The 25,430-nt window shown below is 34.6% G+C and overlaps 1 protein-coding gene across 1 annotated transcript in view; it reads left to right on the top strand.

Annotated features, from left to right (window-relative positions):
* Positions 1-24,825, top strand: part of EMB (embigin) — a gene marked incomplete at its 5' end in the record, with an annotated part of 45,413 nt that extends 20,588 nt beyond the window's left edge. The window contains 7 exons of the mRNA XM_081053181.1: positions 7,162-7,348; positions 7,585-7,673; positions 13,620-13,747; positions 15,896-16,172; positions 16,941-16,974; positions 20,010-20,064; positions 20,636-24,825. Of these exons, the coding sequence (XP_080909307.1) occupies positions 7,162-7,348; positions 7,585-7,673; positions 13,620-13,747; positions 15,896-16,172; positions 16,941-16,974; positions 20,010-20,064; positions 20,636-20,653 (788 nt within the window). The 3' untranslated portion in view covers positions 20,654-24,825. The remainder of the gene's footprint in view (positions 1-7,161; positions 7,349-7,584; positions 7,674-13,619; positions 13,748-15,895; positions 16,173-16,940; positions 16,975-20,009; positions 20,065-20,635) is intronic.
* Positions 24,826-25,430: the final 605 nt, after the last annotated feature.

Here is a 25,430-nt window from a genome sequence, read left to right on the forward strand (position 1 = left end):
ATATATATATATATATATATATATATATATAGAAATGATACTATATAGCCAAACTAATTAACATACCCTATTCACTCATAGTTATTTTTGTGTGTGATGAGTGCACCTGAAATCTACTCTCTGAGTATGTTTCCAGTGTTCAATAGAACGTTAGGCATGGTCTTCATGCTTGTACATTAGCTCTCTATTTTTCATCCTATAACTGAAACTGTACCATTGACAAACATTGCCTCATTCCTCCCACTTCCCCAGTCACTGGTAACCTACACTTCTACTCTCTGTTTCTCTGAGTTCAACTTTTTTTTTTTTTTTTTTTTTTTCAGATTTCACATGTAAGTGAAATACAGTATTTGTCTTTCTCTGTCTGGCTTATTTCACTCAGCATAATGTCCCCCAGTTTTATCCATGTACTGTAAAAGGCATGATTTCCTTCTTTGTCATTGATGAATAATATTCCTGTGTGTGTGTGTGTGTGTGTGATATCTTCTTTATTTATTCTTCTATTGATAGACACAGGTTGTCTCCATATCTTGGCTATTGTGACTATGCTGCAATGAGCATGGCAGTGCTGATACCTCTTTGAGATTCTGATTTCATTCCCTTTAGGTAAGTACCCAGAAATGGGATTGCTGGATTATATGGAAGTTCTATTTTTAAATTTTTGAGGAATCTCTTTACTTCCATAATGGCTGTACCAATTTACATTCCCACCAACAGTGTTCAGGAATTCCCTTTTCTCCACGTCCTCACCAACACTTGTTATCTTGTGTCTTTTTGATAACAGCCATTTTAACAGGTGTGAGGTGGTATCTCACTGTGGTTTTGATTTGCATTTCCCTGATGATTAGTGACATTATGCACCTTTTCACATATCTGTTGTCCATTTGTATTTCTTCTTCTGAGAAATGTCTATTCAGGTCATTTGCCCATTTTTTAAAATTATTTGTTTCGTTGCTATTGAGTTGTTTGGATATTAACCCCTTATCAGATTATAGATTGCAAATATTTTCTCCCATTCCGTAGGTTCTCTCTTCAGGGTGTTGTTTCCTTTGCTGTGCACAAACTTTTTAGTTTGAGGTAGTCCCACACTTGTTAATTTTTGTTTTTGTTGCCTGTGCTTTTTGGGTCATATCAAAAATAATAATTGCCCAGACCAATGTCAAGAAGCTTTTCCCCTGTTTTCTTCTAATAGTTTTATGGTTAGGATGGAAACCAAGTTCTGGAATATGCCGAAGATCTAAGAGGACAGAGAGCAAGGAACCCTGAAATAGTCTGGTTAAGATATTGATACTAGCACTGGACTCTTAATATCAGTGCCTAGAATAAAAGCACATAGTAAATTTTTAGTAAAACTGAATGAATGTTTGAATGAAAGGCATGTAGTAGGTGTTTAGTAAATAAATGTTGAATGAATGGGTAAATGAATAAATGATGTCCTATCATTGCTAGACATATGCCATTGCTATGGTGATTAATTTCTCAATACTGCCTAAAGCACCCCCTCTTACTTTAAAGTCCTGGGTGAGAGGATATGATTAGTCAAGTGGCCATGCCCTCACTGTCAGATGGGGAAGGAGAAGGAATATCTGGCTTTTCGGTGTCCACAGTGGGGCTTTGCCTCTCACCAAAACTTACAGAGGGGAAGGGTGTTCAGATTCTGGCTACCCAAAATATAATAACCCATTGCTACAGTGTTAGATTAACTTTGTGTTAATTATTTGAAAGTAATAGTAACCTATTTGATTACTAAAACAGTTTCACCATTTGCTATAGTTTCTCGATAACTGATGTAAACAGTAGTTACACTACTGTCCTGTTCGTTATGCTGTGGAAAAATGGGTTTAATTCTTGGGTTATTACTCAATCCTGTATCTATATTACACTGTTGAAGATGAGAAGAAATATGCCTTCCTTAAATTCAAATGGAACCATGTACCTTTTAAATTTTTTCTTTGCAATGATCTTAAAACAGTTTAGAAAGTAAAGAAATAACCATTATATCTGGTACTGATTGAAGTGGAGGGAAACAGTGACCATAGGAACTTTGTCTAATAAAATTCAGCCAACATCTTTTGTTGGCTAATTTTAGTACATTTTCCATCATATTTCTGAAACTTTGATGAATTATGTTTGGTAAACCTGGCTTCATTTGTGTAGAAGCCATCCACATTTTCTAGTATTTCCCTTTATTTTTGAGGATGCCTGCATAAAATTCCCAAAAGTTTGAGAATAAGCTGTGCTTATATAATACCAGCCACTTAGTCCATGGGTCTTGAGGGCTTCCAAAGACAGAACTTGGAGGCGGCGGGGGGAGGGGGGAATATATATATATATATATATATATATATATACACACATATATATATATATACACACACACACACACATATATATATACATATATACACATATATATGTATATATATAAAATAATTTCTTAATCATATACTTTTGTACTCAAGTTGAACTTAACATCCTTCAGAGTTTCTCTGCACGTTGGTAGGTTTACTTTTTAAGCTTATGATATAGAATTCAGGAGTCACATGTATTTTAGATTGTATCACATGAGTATTGCACTGATTAGATGGCTGATATAAATAGCTTGTTGACAGATTCAGTGAAAAGAAATGATCGTGATTCTTGCTTCAATATGAGATTTAATTTGGGAGGTGGTACCAAATGACAAGAATCGAGGAGTGATGTTCCTGTATTATTTTACAAAAATTAAATATGAAGTTTAAGGTACTGTGTTTTATTCTCACTTAGAGGAGTTATTTTATAAGGTCAGTGCAATTCCATATGGTAAGAAACATCACATAAATGGAGCCACAGCATGTTAAAAATAGGATTGATTGCTTCAATTTTTAAAGGAGTGTTGGCCCCATGTCAGAATGGCCTTCTGACTATTTCTGTAAGCATTCCGGATGTTCCATCTATATTTTAGGATGTAATATGGGACCTCATTGACTTCCATGGTAAAATAAAGGAAATTATTAAATAAATTATTACAATTATTTCCTGTCTCTTCTGCTTAGAGTCGTCCCATTTGACGAGCTTTATATGTTGTAGTGCACTTAACTCTTTTAAGTAAGAGTTCCTGCTTTTAAAGCATGTTTGGAAACACTGTCCTATGGAAGAAATTTTAATTGGCTTTTTCCATTTTTAAAACTTTTTTATAAAACAACAAATTAGACTTTTATTACACGTGATATGTTTCCTAAATGGACCCATTAAGGTCTACCTGTTGTCGTTTCTCTGAAAATAACAAACTGCTTCAAAATTTAATTATAAAAATAAGAGAATATTTAGACATGTAAATTACTGTATGATTTTAAGAACAGTCTTTTAAAAATATAGTTCAGTAACTGAGCAAATATGTATAGTCTTGGAAATGTAGATGTCATGGATATTTTTGCAACACTCTGATAAAGCAGAAATGCCCTGCAGTTGTGGAGTTTTGGGGAAGTTGAAACATTGTACACTGAGTTCAACTGACATATTAGTTTGTTGGCTAACCATAAAATATTTTAAAGTTTAAAAATATTTTAAAACATTTACAAAGTTCTAGGTAAAACATTTACATATGCTTGCAATTTCCTGATAGGAAAGAAAGCAAGCTGTAGAAACACCTGCAAAGTATTACAAGACACAGTGAGATAACAATCAGGCCTTGGAGAAGGCCTGTCATAAAAAAAGGCTCCATTGCAGTTCTAATAGAAGCATCTAGGTGCAATTGTGAATGTTTCAAATACGTTGATCATACCATTCCTCTATTATCACATTGCTATACTGCTGCATTATACATTCATTTCATCTTCTATTAATATTTTCTTTCATTTAAAGTCTTGAATCAATAGTTTGAAAGTGAAGAAGTCAATTCCATTGTCAGGAGAATTTCATATTTTTGAGTGTTGGTATATACTGTTGGTTATGAGAATCTGGGCTCAGCCTCACCTAAATTTGAGATTCACCTCTGTCATTATCTTGATATATGACCTGGCACAAGATACTCAACCTCTCTGTCTCAGCTTCCTCATCTGTGAAGTAGGAATGATAATAATGGTACTTATAGAACTGCTGTGAAGAATAAGTGATATAATCACTACATAACTATTAGCAGTATATGTGATATCTTTTGTTACATTAGCCAGTGAGAGCATGTTAGGTGTTCTTACCACAATTGAAAAAAAAAAGAACAAAGATACTTTATTTGTAAATGAAAAGTATGTAATCAGGACAGCAAAATAACCTAACCTGAGTTTTGCTTTAGAAGGAAAACTTTGGTGTTATAGAAAATATGAAGAGGAGGAAAAACTGTAGCCGAGAGAAGCTAGGAGGTCATTGTCTGGTCCTGGTGAAAGATAGTGAAGGTGAGGGTGGAAAAAGTTCTCCTAGATCCTCTTAGGGTCCCTGCCTGGGTCTGAAAATTAAACTGACAAAGACAGATTAACAGGAGAAAAACATACAAATTTATTTAATATGTTTTATGTAACATAGGATCCTTCATAAGGAAATGAAGACCCAAATAAACAGACTTGAGTCTTTTATGGTGGGTTTGATGAAAGTGGACAGCTGTGGAGGCATGTGATAGATAGGTCAGAGAGTGTGAGATTAGTATAATAAACCGGGGGAAACTTAGCAAGGGCTGTTTGTTAGGATTCTTCTCTGTCTTTTTGTCTTCTGAGATAAGGATGCTTCTTTCCTCCAAGTATAGGAAAGTACCTCTCACCTGAGGGTTTTATGACCTGTTTCAGGGGAGAAGGGTAAGGGGGGTCAGATGGATCTTTCTGCTTTTGCTGTTTTCTCAAATTCCTTCAGTTTAAAATATTCAACATGCCAAGGGGACATGTTTGGGGGGTAGTGTGACCTGAAACTGGGTGAATTGGTTTGACATTTCAGAGGTAAAATCAACAATTCTACTGCATGTGACTAGGAGAAGAGAAGTCTAATGCATCTCCCTTGGATATATTGAGTTTGAAGTACCTGTGGGATGTCTAGGTTTAGATACTCAGTAGACACCTGGAGCTCTAGACCTGGGGATGAAGAAGGAAGGAAGTCTTGAATGGAGCCAAGAGGTTTAGAAACAAAGGATATCAGAGATAACCACTGAATCCAACATGGGAGTGTGAAATTGAAAAGTAAAAAGGGGGGGAGAGAGAGAGAGAGAGAGAGAGAGAGAGAGAGAGAGAGAGAGAGAGAGAGAGAGAGAGAGAGATCGACATTTACAGGTAGTTGGAAGAATTAGTGTAGCTAACAAAATGTTAGACATGAAACAGAAGCAAAGTAAAGGGTATTTCAAGGAGTAGGTAGTCTGTGGCAATGTCTGGAAAAAGCACTTTCTGTAACATGGTAAGATACCAAAATATGCTATATTGAAATGAGAACATGGATGAAGACAGAGACTGTGTGTAGAGAACGCCTTCATGAAATTGACTAAGGAAGTGCATTTCTTTGACAGAGAGACAGGACTACCTTTTTAAGGGTACTCCAGAGCTAAAGGTAAAGTGAGGAAAATTGACAGAAAATAAACTCAGGACTAAATATAGTACATTTTGAGACATTTTCTTCTATAACTAGTACCTAGTATAATTTCTGACGTGTAGTAGATGCTCAGAAAATGTACTGAAATGTGTACATCCTTTTAGTTTTATTGACTCAATTTTCCCCCCATATAATTGTATCTTATGCTCTTGCTATACCTAAGGTGTTTCTTTTTTCTTTTTGTGCATAAAATCAATTCAACAATTTTGGAGTTACATGAACAGTTATTTCAAACATGTGCTCACAAAGCACTTCACACTTAGCTGTACTTACCTGTCTGCAAACTTTGCACCTGGTCATTGCTTAAGGAAGCATTTTTGTAAAATTTTGAATGTAATCAAAAGTGATATTATTTTAAGTTCTGTTTTTTTTCCTTTGTACATTTTGGCTCTGCATTCTACTTTTCATGATACCATACTATTGTGCACAAGGTTGACAAATGCGTTTATACAATGAAGTCCTTCTCCCAGAACAGCTCTTTCAGAGTAACCACCCCTTCAGAGTAACCATCGCTATGCTGATTTCTGTATAGGCACGTCCTTGTTTTTTGAAATTGTTTTATTACCCAGGTGTGCATTCTAAATATTATAATTTGGTTTTAACTTTTTTCCCCATCCTCTGTATTTCCTGTAAACTAGCAAGTGGATCTAGAGACTTAGTTTCAGGAACCCCTGCCCTTTACTGCCAGATTATTTCCTAGGTAGTGGGGTGTTCCTCCTTAAAAAACACACGATTCTGTTTCCGAGATGTTTGTAGCAGTTGATGCAAAATGTCTAGATCCATGATTTATTAGAGATTATAACATCATTGTACTACATTTCTTCACTTATTTGCTGAAATTCTATAAAATTTTCCTTCTCTATTATTTGGTTACAAGTGGTACATTTAGTATAGGAAGAGCATGTACTTGCTTGATTTTTCTTTTTTTTATTTACCACTGTTTGGGAAAAAAAAGTTGGGTCTATGCTTCCTTCATAAGTGGGATATTTATGTCTGTATACTTATATATAGATATATCACCTCATGGCTTTATACTGATATTTCAATTTTAGTAAAAATTCAAAACTACGGGATGTTTATTTAAATTCATGTTACATCTGTGTCTTTACCCAATTCCTCCAAGTTCTTAAGGAGTTAAGAAAACTGGGAATGACAGAATTAGTGTATCACACAAACCTACAATATACACAAAGCATTCTTGTACTAACTACCAATAACATGATTACTGAAAGAAGTTAAAATAATCATTACATTCTCTCCCCATTAGCTTTTGTTTGATTTTATAGTTGCACTGTTTCTATACTGTCAGCACATATGGTATTATATCTATACTGCTCTCCTTCCCCTATATTTGTGTCAATTAGAGATTTTAAGAGACTAAAGTTAGGCTTTTGTGATTCTGTTAATGTTTTAATAAAACTTTTCTTCAGCTGTGTTTGTGAAAGAATAAAGGGAACCAAATCTATGTTGACAGAAAAATCATTCTTGAAAGGAATGTTACATTAAGAAACTGTCAGTTGAGTGCTATTGTTGATGATTTAGACTGTTTTTATATATTGGATTTCCCCTAAATGTAACTTTTACATCTTTTTCGTTGTTGTTTTCTTTTCTGGCTCATAGAACATTCTGATGTCCCAGTAGAAAAAAATATCACTTTACAAAGACCTTCTAATATAGAACTCACATGCCAGTTCACAACATCTAGGGATGTGCATTCAGTAAATGTGACTTGGAAAAAAGGTGATGAACTACTTGAGAATAATTATCTCATCAATGCCACAGGAAGCATCCTGTATACCCGGTACATGTGAGTATACCAAATTTTAATCTGTGTGGCTAGATGTAATTACTAGTGAAATTCTAAATATTTTTGCTGACTGGCATTCTTCCCTTTGCTGTCACATAAATGTTATGCTAATATCCTAATTTGCATATTTCAAGAATTTTTTTTTTCTATTTTAAAATTTTGATTAATGGCTAAGTCTTCATTTTCATTAATGAGTGTTTTGAGAACTACACCTATATTAACAACATTATCTTTAGGTTCACCATCATTAATAGTGAACAAATGGGAAGTTACTCTTGTTTCTTTCAAGAGGAAAAGGAACAAAGGGGCACATTTAATTTTAAAGGTCAGTACTAATAATTGGTAGACTAACTTCAGCATTATATTCTTAGCATTCTAAATCCCCCAAATTTGAAATTTTTATCGTAATACTAAACATAATGCAGTTGAAAGAAAATTGTATGCTTCCAATTGAATCATAAGTGGCAACCTTGAAAATAATGCTTCCTAATGTCTTCCCAGTGATAGAATTTGTATTTCCTAATCCATGCCCACTCTTGCCTTCTTTCCCTAGTTTAAAACACAGGTTTTAGTTTCAAAGACCAGGCTTCCAGGTTATTTGTAGATCATAGCAACCTCTTTTATCTCTCTATCTATCATCTATAATCTCTCTCTCTCTCTCTCTCTCTCTCTCTCTCTCTCTCTCTCTGTAAACTCAGAGCTATCATAATAGTCCTCTAGGTGTCTGAGTTATTGCACTCCTAGACTATGAGAATATGCTTTGTGTTCTGTGTCAGTGGCTCCAGGATTTGGGATTTTAGGGATACATCAAATTTAAAAATAATATGGAGAAACAAAGGGTTGCCTGCTTTTGATCTCATCAAGTAAGGACAAAACACCAGAATATAATCCATAGCTCTCCCTTGTGGAAACAAACTAATTAAAGTATTTTACTCTTACCATCATTAAATCAAAACTTTAAAGGTCTCACTCTCATAGTAAAGACTAATCATTCGAGTTGGACGATTATCTTCATGGAAAAACTCATATTCTGCGATAGATTACCGAACCACAAGGTTTGTAATGCTCTTTGAGAAATGAGGTCGGTTGCTGTATTAACTATTTTGGGCTTTGCTTCACATCAGTTTCGAAGGGTACATGAGAAATCATGCTCTTCTTTTCCTGAAAATTGTGAACTCTGGCTAGCTGCTCTGACAAAATATGGATACTGCCCCAAAGGCCCATCAATAGCAGAATGGCTTACTTCATCATTGCCATGATTTAAGATTGTTAGCTCCTATATCTCTCCCATACTCCCTCTACACTCAGACTCATTTCCTTCATGTGGTTTTACAAATGTTTCTCTTGGTAAATATAATAAATCCTGGTGTTTACGCAATTTGGTCTCTGAAAAGGCAGAAACTATTATCATTCTTTGACTATTTCGATCACGTATTTTGTATTTTCTATTTTGATCATGTATTTTCTATTTTCTATTTTGATTATTTCGATCATGTATTTCTAATTTTCTATTAACCTTCTCTCCACCATTTGCCTAATTTAACTTAGTGAAGTATAGATACACCATATACAATTCCTTTCTTTATTCCTTTCCTTTCATTTCTTTTTTTTTTCCTTTTTCTTCTCTTGTCTTTTTCTTTCTCCCTCCAACCTTGCTTAACATTATTGTAACTTTTAAGTATGTATAATATTGGGAAGCTATTTATAAAATTAATAAATTAGGCCCTTCCAGATCTTTTTTACTAAAATAATTCTTTGTAATTCATCGAAATTGAATATTGTTTGGAGAAATAATTTCATTTGATTACAATTTAAAGATGTTTGGCATCTGCAGAACAACTCATATTATAGTTATATGATTAGATCTGTAGGGCTTATAGAATGGTATATATTTTTTTCAATATCCTATTATGCTCTTTCTCCATCTAGGTTGCTTATGGTTTTTCAGAAGGAGAAGGATTATCTTTCCTTAGCAGCACTATAACTGAGTGTGGATGAAAAGCCTGTTTTATCCTCTATTTTAAATTGAGCAAAAAGAAAAAAAAAAGTCTGCTATTGACTATATGAGTCAATTATAGTGCATGAGCCTGAGTTCTTAGAACAATTCATTAGCAAAGTTCCTGCTTTTGCCTTTGTGGAAGCTGGTTGATTTATTACTATAAGATTGTAAAAGGGCCTCCACATCACTGATTAATACGATGCAAAGAAACCTGTTGACTGTGTGTTTAACTATTGATGCCAGTAATAGAACAGATAGCAAAAGTCACACTGGAAGCTTGCGACTGAGCAATGTGTTGGTGAATACTTTTCATCCAAGAAAGACAAGTGATAGTCTACAATATTTCTCGGTAGTGAGTCAAATATTCTGAGGTAGTTGCTAAAAACTACACTATTCATCAATGTTAAAATATCTTAGCAGAAATGTGGTTAGTAAAGCACAAGTAATAGGACATAGGACATTTGGGAAATCATGGTGAGATTTTGATAGTACCAAGTCTATGAAATCTGTTTTGGCCCAGCCATCTGTCTTCATTGGGAGGTACCTAAGGAGTCAAAGTATGGAAGTGCAACATAATAGAATCAGTTGGAACTTTAGCTTCAAACCCGGGCGTTGAAGTTAGCTGTCTTTGACCATATGGAAGAATCTTTAATTTGAAAACACATAAATATTCTTGAACCAAAAATGACACAGGTTGATTTTTTTCTAGTCCCTGGATATGCAGACAGAAATCTCCAATCTTACCTACAAAGGACTTTCACTTTCATTGGGTAGATCTTAGACCCCACTTTCCTAGACACTAGTCTGAATCAGCAATTTCACCATCTTCAAATATGGATTCTTTCAGTCCCAAGACTCTCACGTGTCCAGCTTTATCCAAAGTTCCAAAAGGTCAACAGGACACATTGTAATATTGTATCACTGTCCTTCTAGTCATAAATACTTCCAAACATAAGCAGCAACCCAGAACCAACGATGACCTCTGGAGCAGTTCAAACAAATTGATCTTCCCTGAGCATAGTGCATTTTATAATTTATCGGCCATATAAAGCATAGCAGAGCAGTGGTTCATGTCATCTTGGCCATTAATCTAGGAGATAGTAAAAAATAAAAACCCCAAAACAAAAAAGAAAACAGAAGAGATGAAAGGAAAATAGAATTGGATTTTATTTCCCTCTGGCATCACTGTCACTGTCAGCTATCTGCAGTCTATACCCTGATCTTAACATTTAACTGAGATGGTTTAATAGCATAGATATGTGTCTCCCACCCAAACCTCAAAAAATAGCCATGATTTTCTTGACAAGTCCCTTTCAGGGAGCAGTTATGTTTCTCAAGCCTGTGCCTCCTAGAGGCTTACTGAGAAACAGTGTGTCTGTCTTCTGCCATGTTTTTCCCCAAATGTTGCTTTTTATCCACTTTTGATTCTTAGTCTGTTTGAGTAAATTTCAAAATTTGGACATATTTAAACACATATTTTTCCAGCTAACACATGACCTAATTTATTTCCAGAAAGAAGTATGCTGAGATTGAGAAGTAGGGTTGGTATCTGGGAGATCAGCAAAATGAGAAAACAGAAACTGTGCCCTTGACTAGTGCCCAACACAACCAGTTTCCAAGTCTTCCTCCAGAGCAGTGTTTGTTTTACGGTGAGCCTAGCCTGGCTCTAGAATTAACGGCATCACAGCTGCATTATTAAAGAGCAGTGCCAAGCATGTACATATTGTACCTCTCCAAGTGGTACGCCGGTGTGGCTCTGCTCCATCTGAGGTTTAGAAGGAACCTTGTGGTTTTGGAAAAGAACTCCTATTTTAGCCAAGCTCAGCTCTCTGCTGATTCTGCAGGTCTTTAATTGAGGCCTCTCCTAAAGTAGGGTTGATCTTTCCAAGTGGGCCTTTATCTTTCAGGTGCCTCTATGTTCTCATACTTCATATAATAATAAAACTATACCCAACATATACTTCACTTAATAATAAAACTACACCAGGTGTTGGGTGTATCAGAATGAAATGTGATTAGAAAGCGATATTGAGCTGGTCTTATTTCTTCTCTGTTTCACATGGACAGCTGGCCCAGTCATTCTTGCATATGATGATAATCTACCCAATAAAGCTGGCTAACGACCTCTATGGAGAAAGACCATGTGCATTACAAATGGCTCAGTTAAAAAAAGCAGTATCATTACATGATCACAACAAAAGTTTGAACTTTGTGATGTTTACTCTGCACCAAGCACATTATGTATTATTTTCTTGTACTTAATTCTTTACAGCAACACTGTAGGATGGGTATAACCTGCCTTTGTCCTCAGTATCAATAACACTGAAGCTATAATTCTAATCCACATATTTCTTGGACCCAAATCTTATCTTTGTTACATCATTGTCACACTGTGCTGTCTCTTTCAAACACCTATGACCTGGGCTTTGAAATGGACACATATTAAGTATGTGTCTCTTAATGTCCCTCAGCTTAATGGTGGCCAATAGAAGGTGGGGCACTCATAGCCTCTCAAAAGTTGTGCTCAGAACACCTCTGGCAAAGTCAGCTCACCAGTTTCTTCTGGCTGGATAACTTCAGTCAAGTTTGTTACATGTACTCATCTCTCTCTTCCCTCAGGAGCACCCTCGTGGTACCTTACCAGGTTTTCATAAACTATTAGTGGGGTGATTATAAATTCTGCTTGGCAATTAACACCTTTGGTTGATGTAAAATTGTAGACCATTCAATTTTATCAAAACGTGTTTCCTTGGTTATGAAAAGTGTGAGAACCATTGACTTACAGATTGCTCGGTCATCTTATTTGAAACATTTACTTATTTGAAACATCTTACTTGAAACATTTATGCTTTCATGGGTGACAAACTTTCCTGTTACTTGCACCTCTTTATTACTAGCAGTGCCTCATTCAACACTCTGTTGCTCGAAGTCCTGATGACGGACAGGGTGATATGTGTAATTACATTTAAGCCTACTTAAAACAATTAGGAGAAAAGAAGACTTCCCACGCTCATCATTGTAATAATCACCTAAGGACAGAACCCATAAAGAAATATTCTCCAACTCTATTTTCCCCCTTCTCTGGTAGTTATACAATTATTCTAGTTATTTACCAATTCTAGTTGTTACCAATTATTTCCCCCTTCTTCATCTTTAAATTCATATGTTCAGCAAAGGCCTAATTATCTTTGGGTAGTAGAAAGCCAAGAACATTTAGAAAATGCATTTAATCTAGAAACCTAGTTTTAGTAATAAAAATTGATCTTTTCACGCCCCAATCTGACCCTCCCAAAAATAAAATCTAAAAATAGGATAAGTGAATATCAAATAATATCTATAAAATTTGTCAACATAGTATTAAAAATTATTTCATACATCCTCTCTGTTGCAAATAAAACAACAAAAAAATACGAAACCAAAAACCTGCTAAAGTTAGTAAAAGAAAAGAAATCAACAAAAGTAATCTTTGTTGATTAGTCTGTACCTTGAATGTAAAAATAACTACATATGTCCTTTGAGGACAATCAGAAGAAACTGGTTTCACCACGGAAGCTTTTGGTTGGCTTTTTATTACTTTGCTTATGTTCTTTATGTTTCAATTTATTCACCAAATTATTCACATCCTTAAAACTTAATTTTTCTAAATTCAGTGCTCATTTTAATTTTGTTACTAATTGTACCTACTTCAAACTTTCTAAATAAATTTATTGTAATGATTATTAATGATTTTTTACAAAACCACATGAAGTTTTTTTATCTCATTTTCTTTCCTTCTTTGTTTTCCTCCTCTTAATTTTTGTGTATTCCTTTCTCATGTTCCCACCTTCTCCAACTCTTTGATAGCTTTTCATAAATCTGTATCAACTAAAGAATGTATATCCTTAAAATATGTCTCCTCACTCAAATGCCATCTAAGGGCAAAAGTTTGGGAAAAAGAGTTCTAAAGTAACTTAGTAGGTAGAAATAGTCCTAAAATGTAAATTATCTTATCCAAAGTATGTAACAGTTTATTACAATCCTTGTAATTGCTATTATACTAGGCTCAATCACAGAACGTCATTTATCTATTTCTGCATTCCAGACAATTATATTGAGCTATCTACTACTATTACTGTTACTGCTATGCAGCCTACTATAAATTGTATAGAACTAAACTAAAACTACTTAAAATCATATGTTAATGAGAAACTGAAAGAAAATATTATCAACTTGAATACATCCTCCCCTATTCAGACTCCTTCATTAATATATATTTCTCTAAATTTTTCTTAGTCCCTGAACTTCATGGAAAAAACAAACCATTGATCACTTATGTGGGAGATTCAACTGTCTTGATATGTAAATGTGAAGCGTGTTTTCCTTTAAATTGGACCTGGTACAGTAGTAATGAGAGTGTACAGGTAAGATCGTATTTGATTTGAAGAAAACAAAATTCATAAATAATAAGATTATAACAGACTCAGAATTCCTAGGACAATTTGTACTTCTGTTATTTTGTTCTTTGGTATGTCTTCATGAAGAAAGAACAGTAATAAATGAAGTTGTCATTTGATGATTTTAGCATATTATACATCTGAAGGTACTCTTAATGTTTCATTAGCTGGTACCTTGTTTTTCAGATTTAGCAATTTATTTAAATTATTTGAAAAGAAGTTACAATTCATTTTTAGTGGGTGAGTTTAGAAATAACCCCAACAAAAAAAGATTCTTTTTTTTTCTTATAATTGCATGAAAGTAACTGGAAGAAAAGGGAGTCTTCTTTTTTTGCTTCTGTCTCTGGAAACATTTTGATAGAATGCAATACAATGGCACCATTTGAGAGAAGAATGAAAATTTGGTAATTTAAACTTAGGTCTTAAACGTTCTCTTAGTAAGTGTGATTGGCCTCTTTTGGCCTTCCAGAGACTTAAGGAACGCCAAATACTTAAAATTCCTATTAAGGATTTAATAACTATTTAAAGAGCTGATATTAAGAAAAACATGAGTATTCAAGAAATCATTTCTGGCTCTCTGTCCTCCTCCCAAACAACCTCTAATAGCAGGGAAATTTAGGAAATTGCCCTTTAGGGGAAACCTTTCTATTGCTCTAGTGCTAATCATCATTGTAATTAAAGTCTCGGAAAGGCAAGCTGTAATTCTAGAAGGAACCGGGATGAGACAGTGTAGATCTTACAATGAAATATTAAATTACTTCTTAGACAAAATTGATGCTATCATAGACTGTTGAAGGAAACAGACGAAGGACTTAAAAGGGAGAGTGACTGATTCTGTGCTTGTTTTCAAAGAAGTAGCTCAAAATCATTTAGGAGTAGACTTAAACCATTAATATTTCTGCTTATCTTCTTATTGATTAGGAAAGGTGATAATTTTGTATATGTATATATTCTTTAAAACACATTAATTTAGAGAAATATATCAACTGTAGCATTTGAAATAATTTATTTATGCATATGTGATACTAGAGAAAAATAACCTAAATCTAATTTATATTAAACTTTTTAGAATGTAGTCTGTGCTTCTCTCCATTTGCTACCAACTTTCTCTTACTTTCGCCCTAAGCCTGGTAATATTAGGATGTGAGAAAAGTGCAGGGAAAGGGGTGCAGGTCAAAACTTTAGGTCAAGTGTTTTTTCAAAATGTAGACCAACCATCTGCATCAGAATCACTGGGGATGCCTATTAACCATGCAGTACTTCAGTTGATCAGCTCTTGAGTTAGAAAGGGTACATTTGTAATAGGCATTATTCTTTATCAGACAACCTCTGAGAATATTTGTATGCAGATTAGCATTTATTGAGCATTGCAGTTGAGGGATAGAGCAGTGAAGGCAACAAATGGCCTGAGAATAAAATTTAATTTAAATGGATTAAATAAATAAGCCTCCAAATAGCTTAGTATGGTTCCTGAGAACCACACTGAATGAATCTCAGAAGCCCGCTTGCCTGATAGAGAGAGAAATTCAGATATGAGAAGACAGAAGGTGGGCAGACGACCACATACACGAGGCTCACTGGGGATTTCTGCCGTTCCTTTGACATCAGCTTCAAAGGCCTGAAGATTTCATCTTCAGTTCCAGTCAAAAAAACTTGCAATGTCAGGATTTAGTGATCTTCCTTTATAGGAGTGATCAGATTTAATAGCGTCATTAATTTAATAGTTGATTTAATGTAGTCCTATGCTTGTGAACAAGGAAGTTCTTGAACAGCTAATAAGGAATTATGAAACACAGATGGCTGGGGTTTTTTTTGTATGTTTAATTCTCATATAGTATTTATCCACAATGACCTACATGCTATAGTTTCAAACATTCAGTGTTAAGTACTGAAAGCAAAGTACACTTTTCCTCTGTTTGCTACCTCTGGGAGATCAAACTCTTATAAGACTTGAGCTCTGTGATGTATAAGGCTTCGCAAATTTTAATATGCCCTTTCCTGGTAAGCAGTTTTCTTGGCACTATCTTTTTTATAACTTTCGCTCAAAACTGTAGCTCATTTATGACATATATCTTTTATGCAATATTACAGGATTTTCATGTCTCCTTATATTAGGTTCCTCTTGATGTTCAAATGAAGGATAAATACGTGATCAGTGGAAAACATGCTAATGAAACAAAGCTGAAGATAATGCATCTTTCAGAGGAAGATCAGGGCTCTTACTGGTGCCATGCGATATTCCAGTTAGGCGAGAGTGAAGATCATGTTGAACTGGTTGTGCTGAGTTATTTGGTGCCCCTCAAACCATTTCTTGCAATTGCTGCTGAGGTTGTTCTTTTAGTGACTATTATTCTGCTTTGTGAAATGTACTTCCAGAAGAAGAAGCACCCAGGTATCATTTATTTTTTTAGATAACATTCTCATGTTACGATTCTACATTACAGGGACTTTAGAGTTGTGGGGAAAAATCTAGTCTTTGTTTTTGGAGTGGTCTTTATGTTAATTTCAATGGTTACAGTGAACTATGAGTTTGTATTGATGGTCTTTCTATTTCAACTTACTAAGTAGATCTCCCCTCCCCCCTTCTTCTGTGTTACTGGTACTGACACACCAATTAATATATGCGTTGTACTAAAAATATTGGAAAATTCTGTTACAGCTTAATAAAAAAGATTTTAAAGACAAACAGTTATTATTTCACTTTGATAACTCATTTAAAAAATATTTTATAAAACATTCTGGAGTTCTCGTAAAGGAGACATTGTCCTGTCAGTTTCCTGTTTTTATATTAATAGCTTGTACCTGATGGATTATGGGTTAAGAAACCAATGGCTCCCTTAAGAAAACTTATCTTAAATTCTGTATTGTCTTCTGACTTTGGTTACTTATAACGTGAGTAATTTTGTAACCAATAAGTCAATCCTGTTTTTGAAAATTCCAGGCACTAGACTATGCTTGATTGAAATTGTAGGTAAGGTCTGGAGAGCAGGAAAAGACGTGATGGAGGTGCAGCTGTCAAATGTAGCACGTCTCTCTTTCATTCCAAAAATGGGCAACAACATAGTGAATTCTTAACTCGGGGAAAGTTGAACCGAACATATAGGCTCTGTAAGAATCATGAACCCGTCTTAATATGTATATTCTTCTTTTGTTTACACAGATGATGGGAAAGAGTTTGAACAAATTGAGCAGCTGTAAGTATTAGTTTTTACAAATTAATTTTCATTTGAGTAAAATACAGATAAAAATAAAATAGAATAAAATGTTTACAGTTAGGGACAACAATCACAAGAGTATATCATGTGTGTTATTTTCTGTACATGTGCGTGTTGTGGTGAAAGCATCTGGAGTTTGCCTGCCTGCATGGGGGTCTCCCGCCATCACGTACTACTTCCACTTCTCTGTGCTTCAGTTTTCTCAAAAAATGGGATAGCACATATGACATAAGGCTTTTGGATTAAATGATATTATATATGGAAAAATGCTTAGCATGGGCTTGGATGCACAGAAGGTGTTCAGTAACCATAAGGAAGTGCAATTTGTGTAAAGCACCGATTCTCAACCCTGGCTATATTTTTGATCAGTTAGGATGTTCCTTAAAATTACAGTTACTCAGACCTTACTGGGTCTCTGGGTTAGAACCTCTGGGATTGGTGCGTGGGCATCTGTATTTCTTCAAAATGTCTATCACTGATTCTGATTCTGTGTGATGTTGAAAATCACTGGCCCAGAATTCGTTTTAGTCATTATTTTTGAAAGCACACAAATTGTGTCACTAGTTCTCTTATAGCTCCCGCCCCACCTTTGTTTAGAGTTGAGCACGACTCAACTCTAGGGAGGGCTGGGAAGGAAATTACCAGGGATTTAATTTGTTTTGGTGAAGCTGGGAGATACTAGTTCTTTCAAACCAGAGAACTGAGAGTGGAGTCCAGTGGTGGAGGTGGCCAAGACTGGGATTTACATTTGAGTAACATTTACTTTATAACCGGAAGTTTGTACTTACTCCCCTTCATGGTTTTCATCCACCCTTCTGGGCAACCATCTGTTTGTTCTCTGTATCTATGAATCTGTTTCTGTTTTGTTTGTTCATTTGTTTCGTTTTATTTTTTGTGTGTTTTTTTTAGATTCCCATATAAATGAAATAATTTGGTATTTGTCTTTCTCTATCTGACTTATTTAACATAATACCCATAAATAAGCCACGGGATGTAATGTGTAGCATAGGGAAAATAGTCAGCAATATAACTTTGTATGATGACAGATGGTTACTAGACTTATTGTGGTGATCACATTGTAAGGTATACAAATGTTGAATCACTATGTTGTACACCTGAGACTAATGTAATATCTATGTCAGTGATACTTCAAAAAAACAAATATCTGAATAACAGAGCCATGGGTTGGGGACCAGGAACATGAGGACAGATGAAAGCAGCCAAGAGAAAACTAGGAAATTGGAGGCCTGAGCAAAACTACTCCAATGAAACATAGCAATTAAGTTTATCTTTATCCGCCAACGGGAGCTGTGAAGTGTGAGTGCTATAGCCATGGTTAAAGAGCAGGACTGGGGTGTACAGGTGTCATTTAGATGTTTGTAGACATTATTCAAAATAATTAATTTACTCAATTCACATAATGGTGGGTAAAATAAATCAACATGACAGGAGCTTCCATAGGAGTTCCAGAACCCTAGATAGGAAAAACACAGTGCTGTCTCAGAATCATAGACTATTACAGTTGCACCTCTTTCTGGACAGCTTGGACACCTTATTTATATTGATTTGAATTTTTTATCTGTCTGGTTCCCATGTATAGAGTCCCTATAAGATACATGACAGTCATTCCAATAGTTGAAACAATGATAGCCTTGCCTGATTCTCCTATTCTCCCAACTCCGCCTCCCCAGTGTTTCCAACCATTTTCTTGCTGTCACATTTGGTTGGGGGTTGGTCTGGTCTCAGTGCACCCTGGCTTGTTAAAAACACACTCTGAAAGGTTGGTGCCAGAACAATATGGAGCAGACTATCAATTCTTAATAATTTAATTTTCATTTATGTAGCTTACCTTATTTAAAAAAATATTTTTAAAATATTTTTTTCTAGAATACCTTAGGAGCAATGTCAGACAGATGCAATCTCTAGTATAATGAATTAAATTTTAATTTTTGGAAAATTTGGATATTGTACATCATTTTCTCCATCCTATACTACTCTGCAGAGATCGCTGAGAGTGTTTCAATTTTCTCATCTTTAATTATTCATCAATATTTTTAGATTTCATACAAGTATCAAGGGCACTTGAATGCATTTACACAAACCTTTTACCAATGCTACTTTAGATTTGTTAGTTAAGAGATGAATTTTTCTTGACAGAGAATACATGCTATTTATTAATATAGTTTATATATAATTTATATATATATATGTGTGTTTAGATATCAGCAATTCACAGTTTCTTGGTGAAAATGAATCTTAAAAATAGTATTAAATGTATAACATCAAAACAAGCTACTCAGTTCAAATTGTTCAACAAGAAGCTCACTCATTATCTTATTCATTCAAATATTTAATCCATTAAATCTCACCTACCTGCCCTCCTCCCCCAAATTTTGACTTAACTGATAGTTGAATAGGTGGTTGAATTTATCCTCTGGTGATAATAGCTTAATGGGTTTAAGCTGCCCCTAACCTAGAAGGTCACTAGTTATACACCCTTGTTACCTAGTTTAGTCACTCTTGTCTTAAGAATCTGAAGGCCAGCTTTGTATTTTTGCTTTGATACATATTAGGTAGATAAAAACCATGTTTAGCCTCTAATTCAATGTAATAACATGTCAAATTACAGCACTTGTTATCTCGCATACTGGCTGAGTTCCTGATTGGCTATTGTCTTGCATGTGTTGAAACAACACACAAGTACAGCCATGCACCCAAACCCCCACACATGCTTACGGAGAAGCAACTCTCCCTGCATTAAGTAAATAGGTCTTTGTCAATGTCATCTGTGGTAACGGTTCCTCTTCAAGCAATGGCGCGCACACACACACATCCACACAATAAAAACTAAAATATAAATCAATCAACATTATGAGTAAGACATTTTTAGGAAGAGTGTATTCTGTCTATGTTGCCCTTTCACATTAACCTGAGAGCCATGATGTAGATGGTATACTGACTTAATTTTATGCAATGTAAACATCTAGTGGTTTTCCTTTTTATTTTCCATACAGGAAATCAGACGATAGCAATGGTATAGAAAATAATGCCTCCAGGCACAGAAAAAATGTAAGTTACTTCCAAATGTTATTCCAAATAAACAGTGAAGTCCAATATACATAGGCTGTCTATTAATCCAGCTACTTTTTTTTGTTTCATAAAAGATCTAGTCCATCACTATGTACTTGAATATGCTTGTTTACAATATTACAGGAGAAAACATACTTATACAAAAACAAATGTCATCTTTTTTCCACCAGAAAACAGGTAGCAACCAATCTACAAGTAAATCTATTGCACTGCCTATGTATTTTTTTCTTTTGTCACCACGGGTTAGTGTCTTTTATAACTTTTCATGTGGTCTTACTATTCCCTTCTCTCATTTTTTCTGGATTCTCCTATTTTATTCTCATGTATTCCCATATATTTGGTCCATATTGGCTTATTTTCTTTACTGATTAGAATCAACATTTTCGTAGTTCATCGGCATATTTTTCCTGAGTATTTAGAATAAGGTTGGTTTTAGCAGTAGTTTGGATCACCCCTTCTCAGCAAGTTTTGCTTTGCTAAATTGATCATAAGTCATTACAGAATAACCAGGAGATGCTAATTATGTTTCACTATGTTTCATTTAACTCAGGAATCTGTGGGCCAATGAATGAGAAACATAATGTCAAGAGTCATGGGAAGATGGACAAAGAGTTTCTATTTCTGCTTTGTTATGCTTCCTATTAAGAACATCTGAGTTTTTATTTTTAGAAGAATAAAAAATTGATGCAACATGCTCAGCAGTAGCTTCGTAAATAATATATGCTATCTGAAATCTAAAGATGTATTTTCATTTTGTAATTACTTTACACAAAAACAAGGTAAACTGTATTAAGTATGTTCTGTGGGCTATAACCCAGGATAATTAATTTCATCTTGGTCCTCAAGAGGCACACAGAACAGACACCAGCAAAACCAGTTAATAGTTCATAGAGCTAATGTCACTCAAGACCTGATTATAACCAAAGAATTCATGAAAAAGGAAGCCTTTGCCATTTGTCTTTAAAAGTTTTGTTTTTTTTTTACCCCCAAGCATGCTTACTATATATAGAAGTATTTGTAATAATTTTTATGTGAAGTTCATTCTTTTGTCATATTGAAAAAAATGTGTGGCTTTACTAGGAAATGAACACTTGCTTTCTGCCTTTGATATCGATGGTCACTCTCTACAATCTCCACAAGAAAAACATAGTTTTCCGTTTTCCTGAAAAACCATGCAACTTGCCCCATAGCTCCATCACCACAAAAGCAAATTTCCCAATCTTTATTCCACTCATCTCCATTGCTTTCCCATATATATATCAGGCTAAAGTGATGCTTAGTCTTTTATGCAATTTTTTTTTAAAGCCATGGGTTTTGGATTTCTTGTTATATCTAGAAATGATGTCGGGTGCAGGTCCATACAGTCATAATATAGCACTGCTACAAGCATGCTTCTGTGGTTCATGGTTTCCTGGTATCTTTGATGTAATACCTGGTTTCCCGGTGTCCATACTGGCTCAATATCTAAACCTGCATTATTAGTGCTTTATAATACTAATAATTTTGTCTGAAATCCAGAAGTACTACAGTACTTCTTCTATGTGGTTGCAAATACCCTAGATTTGTCTTCAAAAATAGAACAGTTTCTATTCCATATATAACTGAAATACTATAAAGTCACGCTTACCAAATCAGATGAAATCTGAACAGACAGGCAAAGCTGTCAGTGGCTTTGAATGGGGTATTAAAATTGTACTGCAGGATACTGGAGCGGGTGGTAGATGGTGATACGAAAGTGCTGGCTGTCCTGGTGGTGGTCCCTGCTGTGGTGGTACGTGCAATGCCCCCCTTCTCACAGCGCATCAGGGTTCAGCACCATCAGAAGCAAAGAGGGAAATTTGGGGTGATGGCAAGGAACCCACACATTATTGGTGACGAGGGGATTAAAATTTGGAGAAGAGTTCAATTTTAAAAAGAATGTTTCATAGAAATTTACACTGTGTGCTGACCGAGAATATTGTAATAAAATTCTGGGAGTGAAATTTATAATTTATATGGCATCCTAAATAGTGTTAAAATATTACTAATATATGAATAATACACATAAAGTAGTAAATCGGAAACTGCTCATTAGTTTGTTGTAGCATTATTTTGTGTAAAGCGTGTTAACTATACACACAGGTTTTGTTGAACTAGAATACATCCCTTCAGTAATGGCAGATTTCACTTTATTCTTGGTCTCAGAGCCATAAGCCATGCATTTGTTTGGGTTTAATTCATTATTAATTTGATAAAATTAATTTGGGTGATATCTATATGATGACAGAGAACCAACCAGTTCACTTAATTCATCTGAACAATTTCAATTCAGTGCATTAGACCTGTTATTTGACTAAGTCCAATTCAAAACAGTACGTTTGTGGCTGGGCACATACAAAACCAAAAACAATTTGTAGCCCATATGACTGACTGCATATCCTTCCATTTTGCTACTAGTATTTAGGCTAAAATACATTTCAAGCAAGAACAATTGCTGTCCCAACGTAAAATAATCTGAAATATTTATATAGTAAATTTAATTTTTAAATGGCAGTGCTTGCAATTTTTCCTAGCAAAGACAATTTATTTCAGTAACTTTAGGCAAAAAAACGTACTCAGAAAATTAAAGTTGATTTTTGGCTTTTTAGAGTCTCTCTGGAGGACTGCTGGAAAATTACTTTACCACTGTTAGATTGAAAATGAAATGCTTCCATTAACTAACCTCATGGAGATGATAAATTGATTAATTCATAATGAACAGTTGTAAACTGACTAAAAATGTTACGCGAGCAGAACAGCTGAAATAGGAAAACTACTGCACATTTGTTTTATTAGATGCCTTGGGAAATTCTATTAATCTTTTCAGCTAATAGGGTTTTGTAGCATATTAAGTAGATTTAATGATGTCATAAAATTCCCAGACACTGTCATATTAGTTTATATCAATGTGAATATTCTCCCTTTGTAGTCTCTCTTTTCGCAGTATTTAGTTATTCAGGCCAAAACCTAGAACTTGTGCTATTTTCTTCTCCTCTATTAACTAATATGTTTTAGTCATGAATCTCTCTTCCTTTAACCTTCTTAATAGCTCCTTAATCCACCCATTACCCACCCCCCACCTCATCCTATGCAGCTGCCACAGCAAAGATTTTGATTTTCCTACCTCAGTCTCATCATCTATTGATCCATTTTTTGCATTGCTGCCCAAATCATCTTTCTAAAACACAAATTGCACTATGTAACTTATGTGGCAGCTTCATGTCTAACCTCTGCAGGTTCCCCTTTGCCATTTCTTAACATTGCAGTTTTCTAAATTGCTAATCTTTCTCTACAAATAATGTCTTGACTTAGCTTTGGCGTTTAGAGATCCAGTGTAGAATGCTGCCCCCGCACACCTCCCCATTGATGAATTCAAGTTTAGCTTTCAGGACTTTAATCTGATGTTACTTCCTGGCAGATCCTTCTTACCCAGTGGAGTGTGTACCATCTTATGTGCTCAGATAACCACACATTTCTTTGTAGTTACTACCCTGTATTGTAAATATACATTTATTTGCATCCTCGCTGGATTCTGCTTTTTATTTGTGTCCTGTACTTACAACAGGATACATTAGAGTTGTCATGAAATGTGTGTTGGATGGATAAATGTATAAGTAAAAATCAATCAAATTTCATAAATTTGTTCTTACTTTTAAAAGAACAATCTAAATTATGACATCAAAATTTAAACAAAATAGTTTGACAGAGATAATAAACAAGCTTTTATAACTTTAACTTTTGGTTCTATTACTTTGAAAAACACATAGTAATAAAATAAGTCCTGTCAGAATTTAATGATATGTTAATATCTAATGAGCAAAGAAAGTTCTGATTCCTAAACTATAACCGAGGGTATATTGCTTTCAACCTAATTAAATTACTATTATCTGTTTTTTTATGGACAGTAAAAATGTTAACCTTAATTGTGTCCTTTCTTTTAGTAAGATAATGTAGAGACTTTAATTAAATATAAAGAATTTGAGCACTGTGTTCCTTTGCATGGTACTGTTGGCAAGTGTTGACATTTGTGTCCACTCCACTAAATTTCTCATTCCTCTTCCCATCAATGCCTTGTAGTACCTTAGAATATCTCAGAATCCAATTCAACATTTTATCTTAAAAGAAACAATTTTTCTAGAAAGCTTTAATCGTTCAGTTTTGATCACTGAAAGTTTGTCATTAATCAAATTCATCAAAAGTAAAAAATGTAAGTTCTGTTCCCTTATTCCCTGGGTCTTCATCTTTGAGCCACTTAAACAGATTTATGCAAAGCAATTTACTGAATATCAATTACACTTTATGGAAAATGAATCTTTTTTTAATTGAACAAAGCTATGCAATGAATCAGGGACTTACTTCCTATTAGCATTGTTAATCTTAGGTGGGAGCAAACTCAAGTATGTATTCCAGTATTAATTAAAAGGCACAGTGACCTAATTATAACATGCTCTGAACTAATATTTACTGAATAAGTGAAAAATTGATAAATGACTCAATAATTTTGGAATCTTAAATTATACATATCTATGTAATCTCTACTTTGATTTTGATTAACTGTGAATTTATCCTACTCTAGTATAGATAAGAAAAGTGGAACTCTCTGTGTACATTTCTCTCATATGATATTTAGGAATATATTTGCACTGTATCTAGGTCGGTTCTATGCCCTGTTTGTCCATTGAGTTCTTTATTGAGGATATATGATATTAAACAATAATAACTAACATTCCTTGAGTGCTTGTCATGTGACAGACACTGTGCTGAATGCTTTGAAATGTGTTGTCTCATTTAATTCCCACATCATCTTACACCATAGGAACTATTATCATCTACTTTTATATAGATGAGGAAACTGAAGTTTAGAGAAATTAAGTGTTTGGAGCTGGGATTGAAATCCAAGGAGTCCTCAAGAGTCTAGGTTTAACAACCATGTTGAGGAGCTTTGCTCGTTACTTATGTGCTTGTTAGAAAATGAGGCTATTGTCTGTCAACTATTTTTTTTTTTTTAATGTCACTCATTTAGATTGTCAGTCAAATAACAAGTTCCATAATCTTATTCTTTTTTTTTTTTTTTTAACAGTAATTTTTTTTTTTTTTTTTTTTTTTTTTTTTGTTGAGAGCCCACTGGCCCATGTGGGAATCGAACCGGCAGCCTTCTGAGTTAGGAGCACGGAGCTCTAACCGCCTGCGCCACCGGGCCGGCCCCATAATCTTATTCTTAAGGCTTATAGGACTTGTGTTTACTTGTGTCCCTGCAGGGGTGCTGGGAATCAGTACACTTTTGTGTGTTTTGGGAGTTTTTTATCACCCCCCCCCAATTTTACTTC

The sequence above is a fragment of the Rhinolophus hipposideros genome (assembly GCF_964194185.1).
Source record: "Rhinolophus hipposideros genome assembly, chromosome: 7".
NCBI lineage: Eukaryota > Metazoa > Chordata > Mammalia > Chiroptera > Rhinolophidae > Rhinolophus > Rhinolophus hipposideros.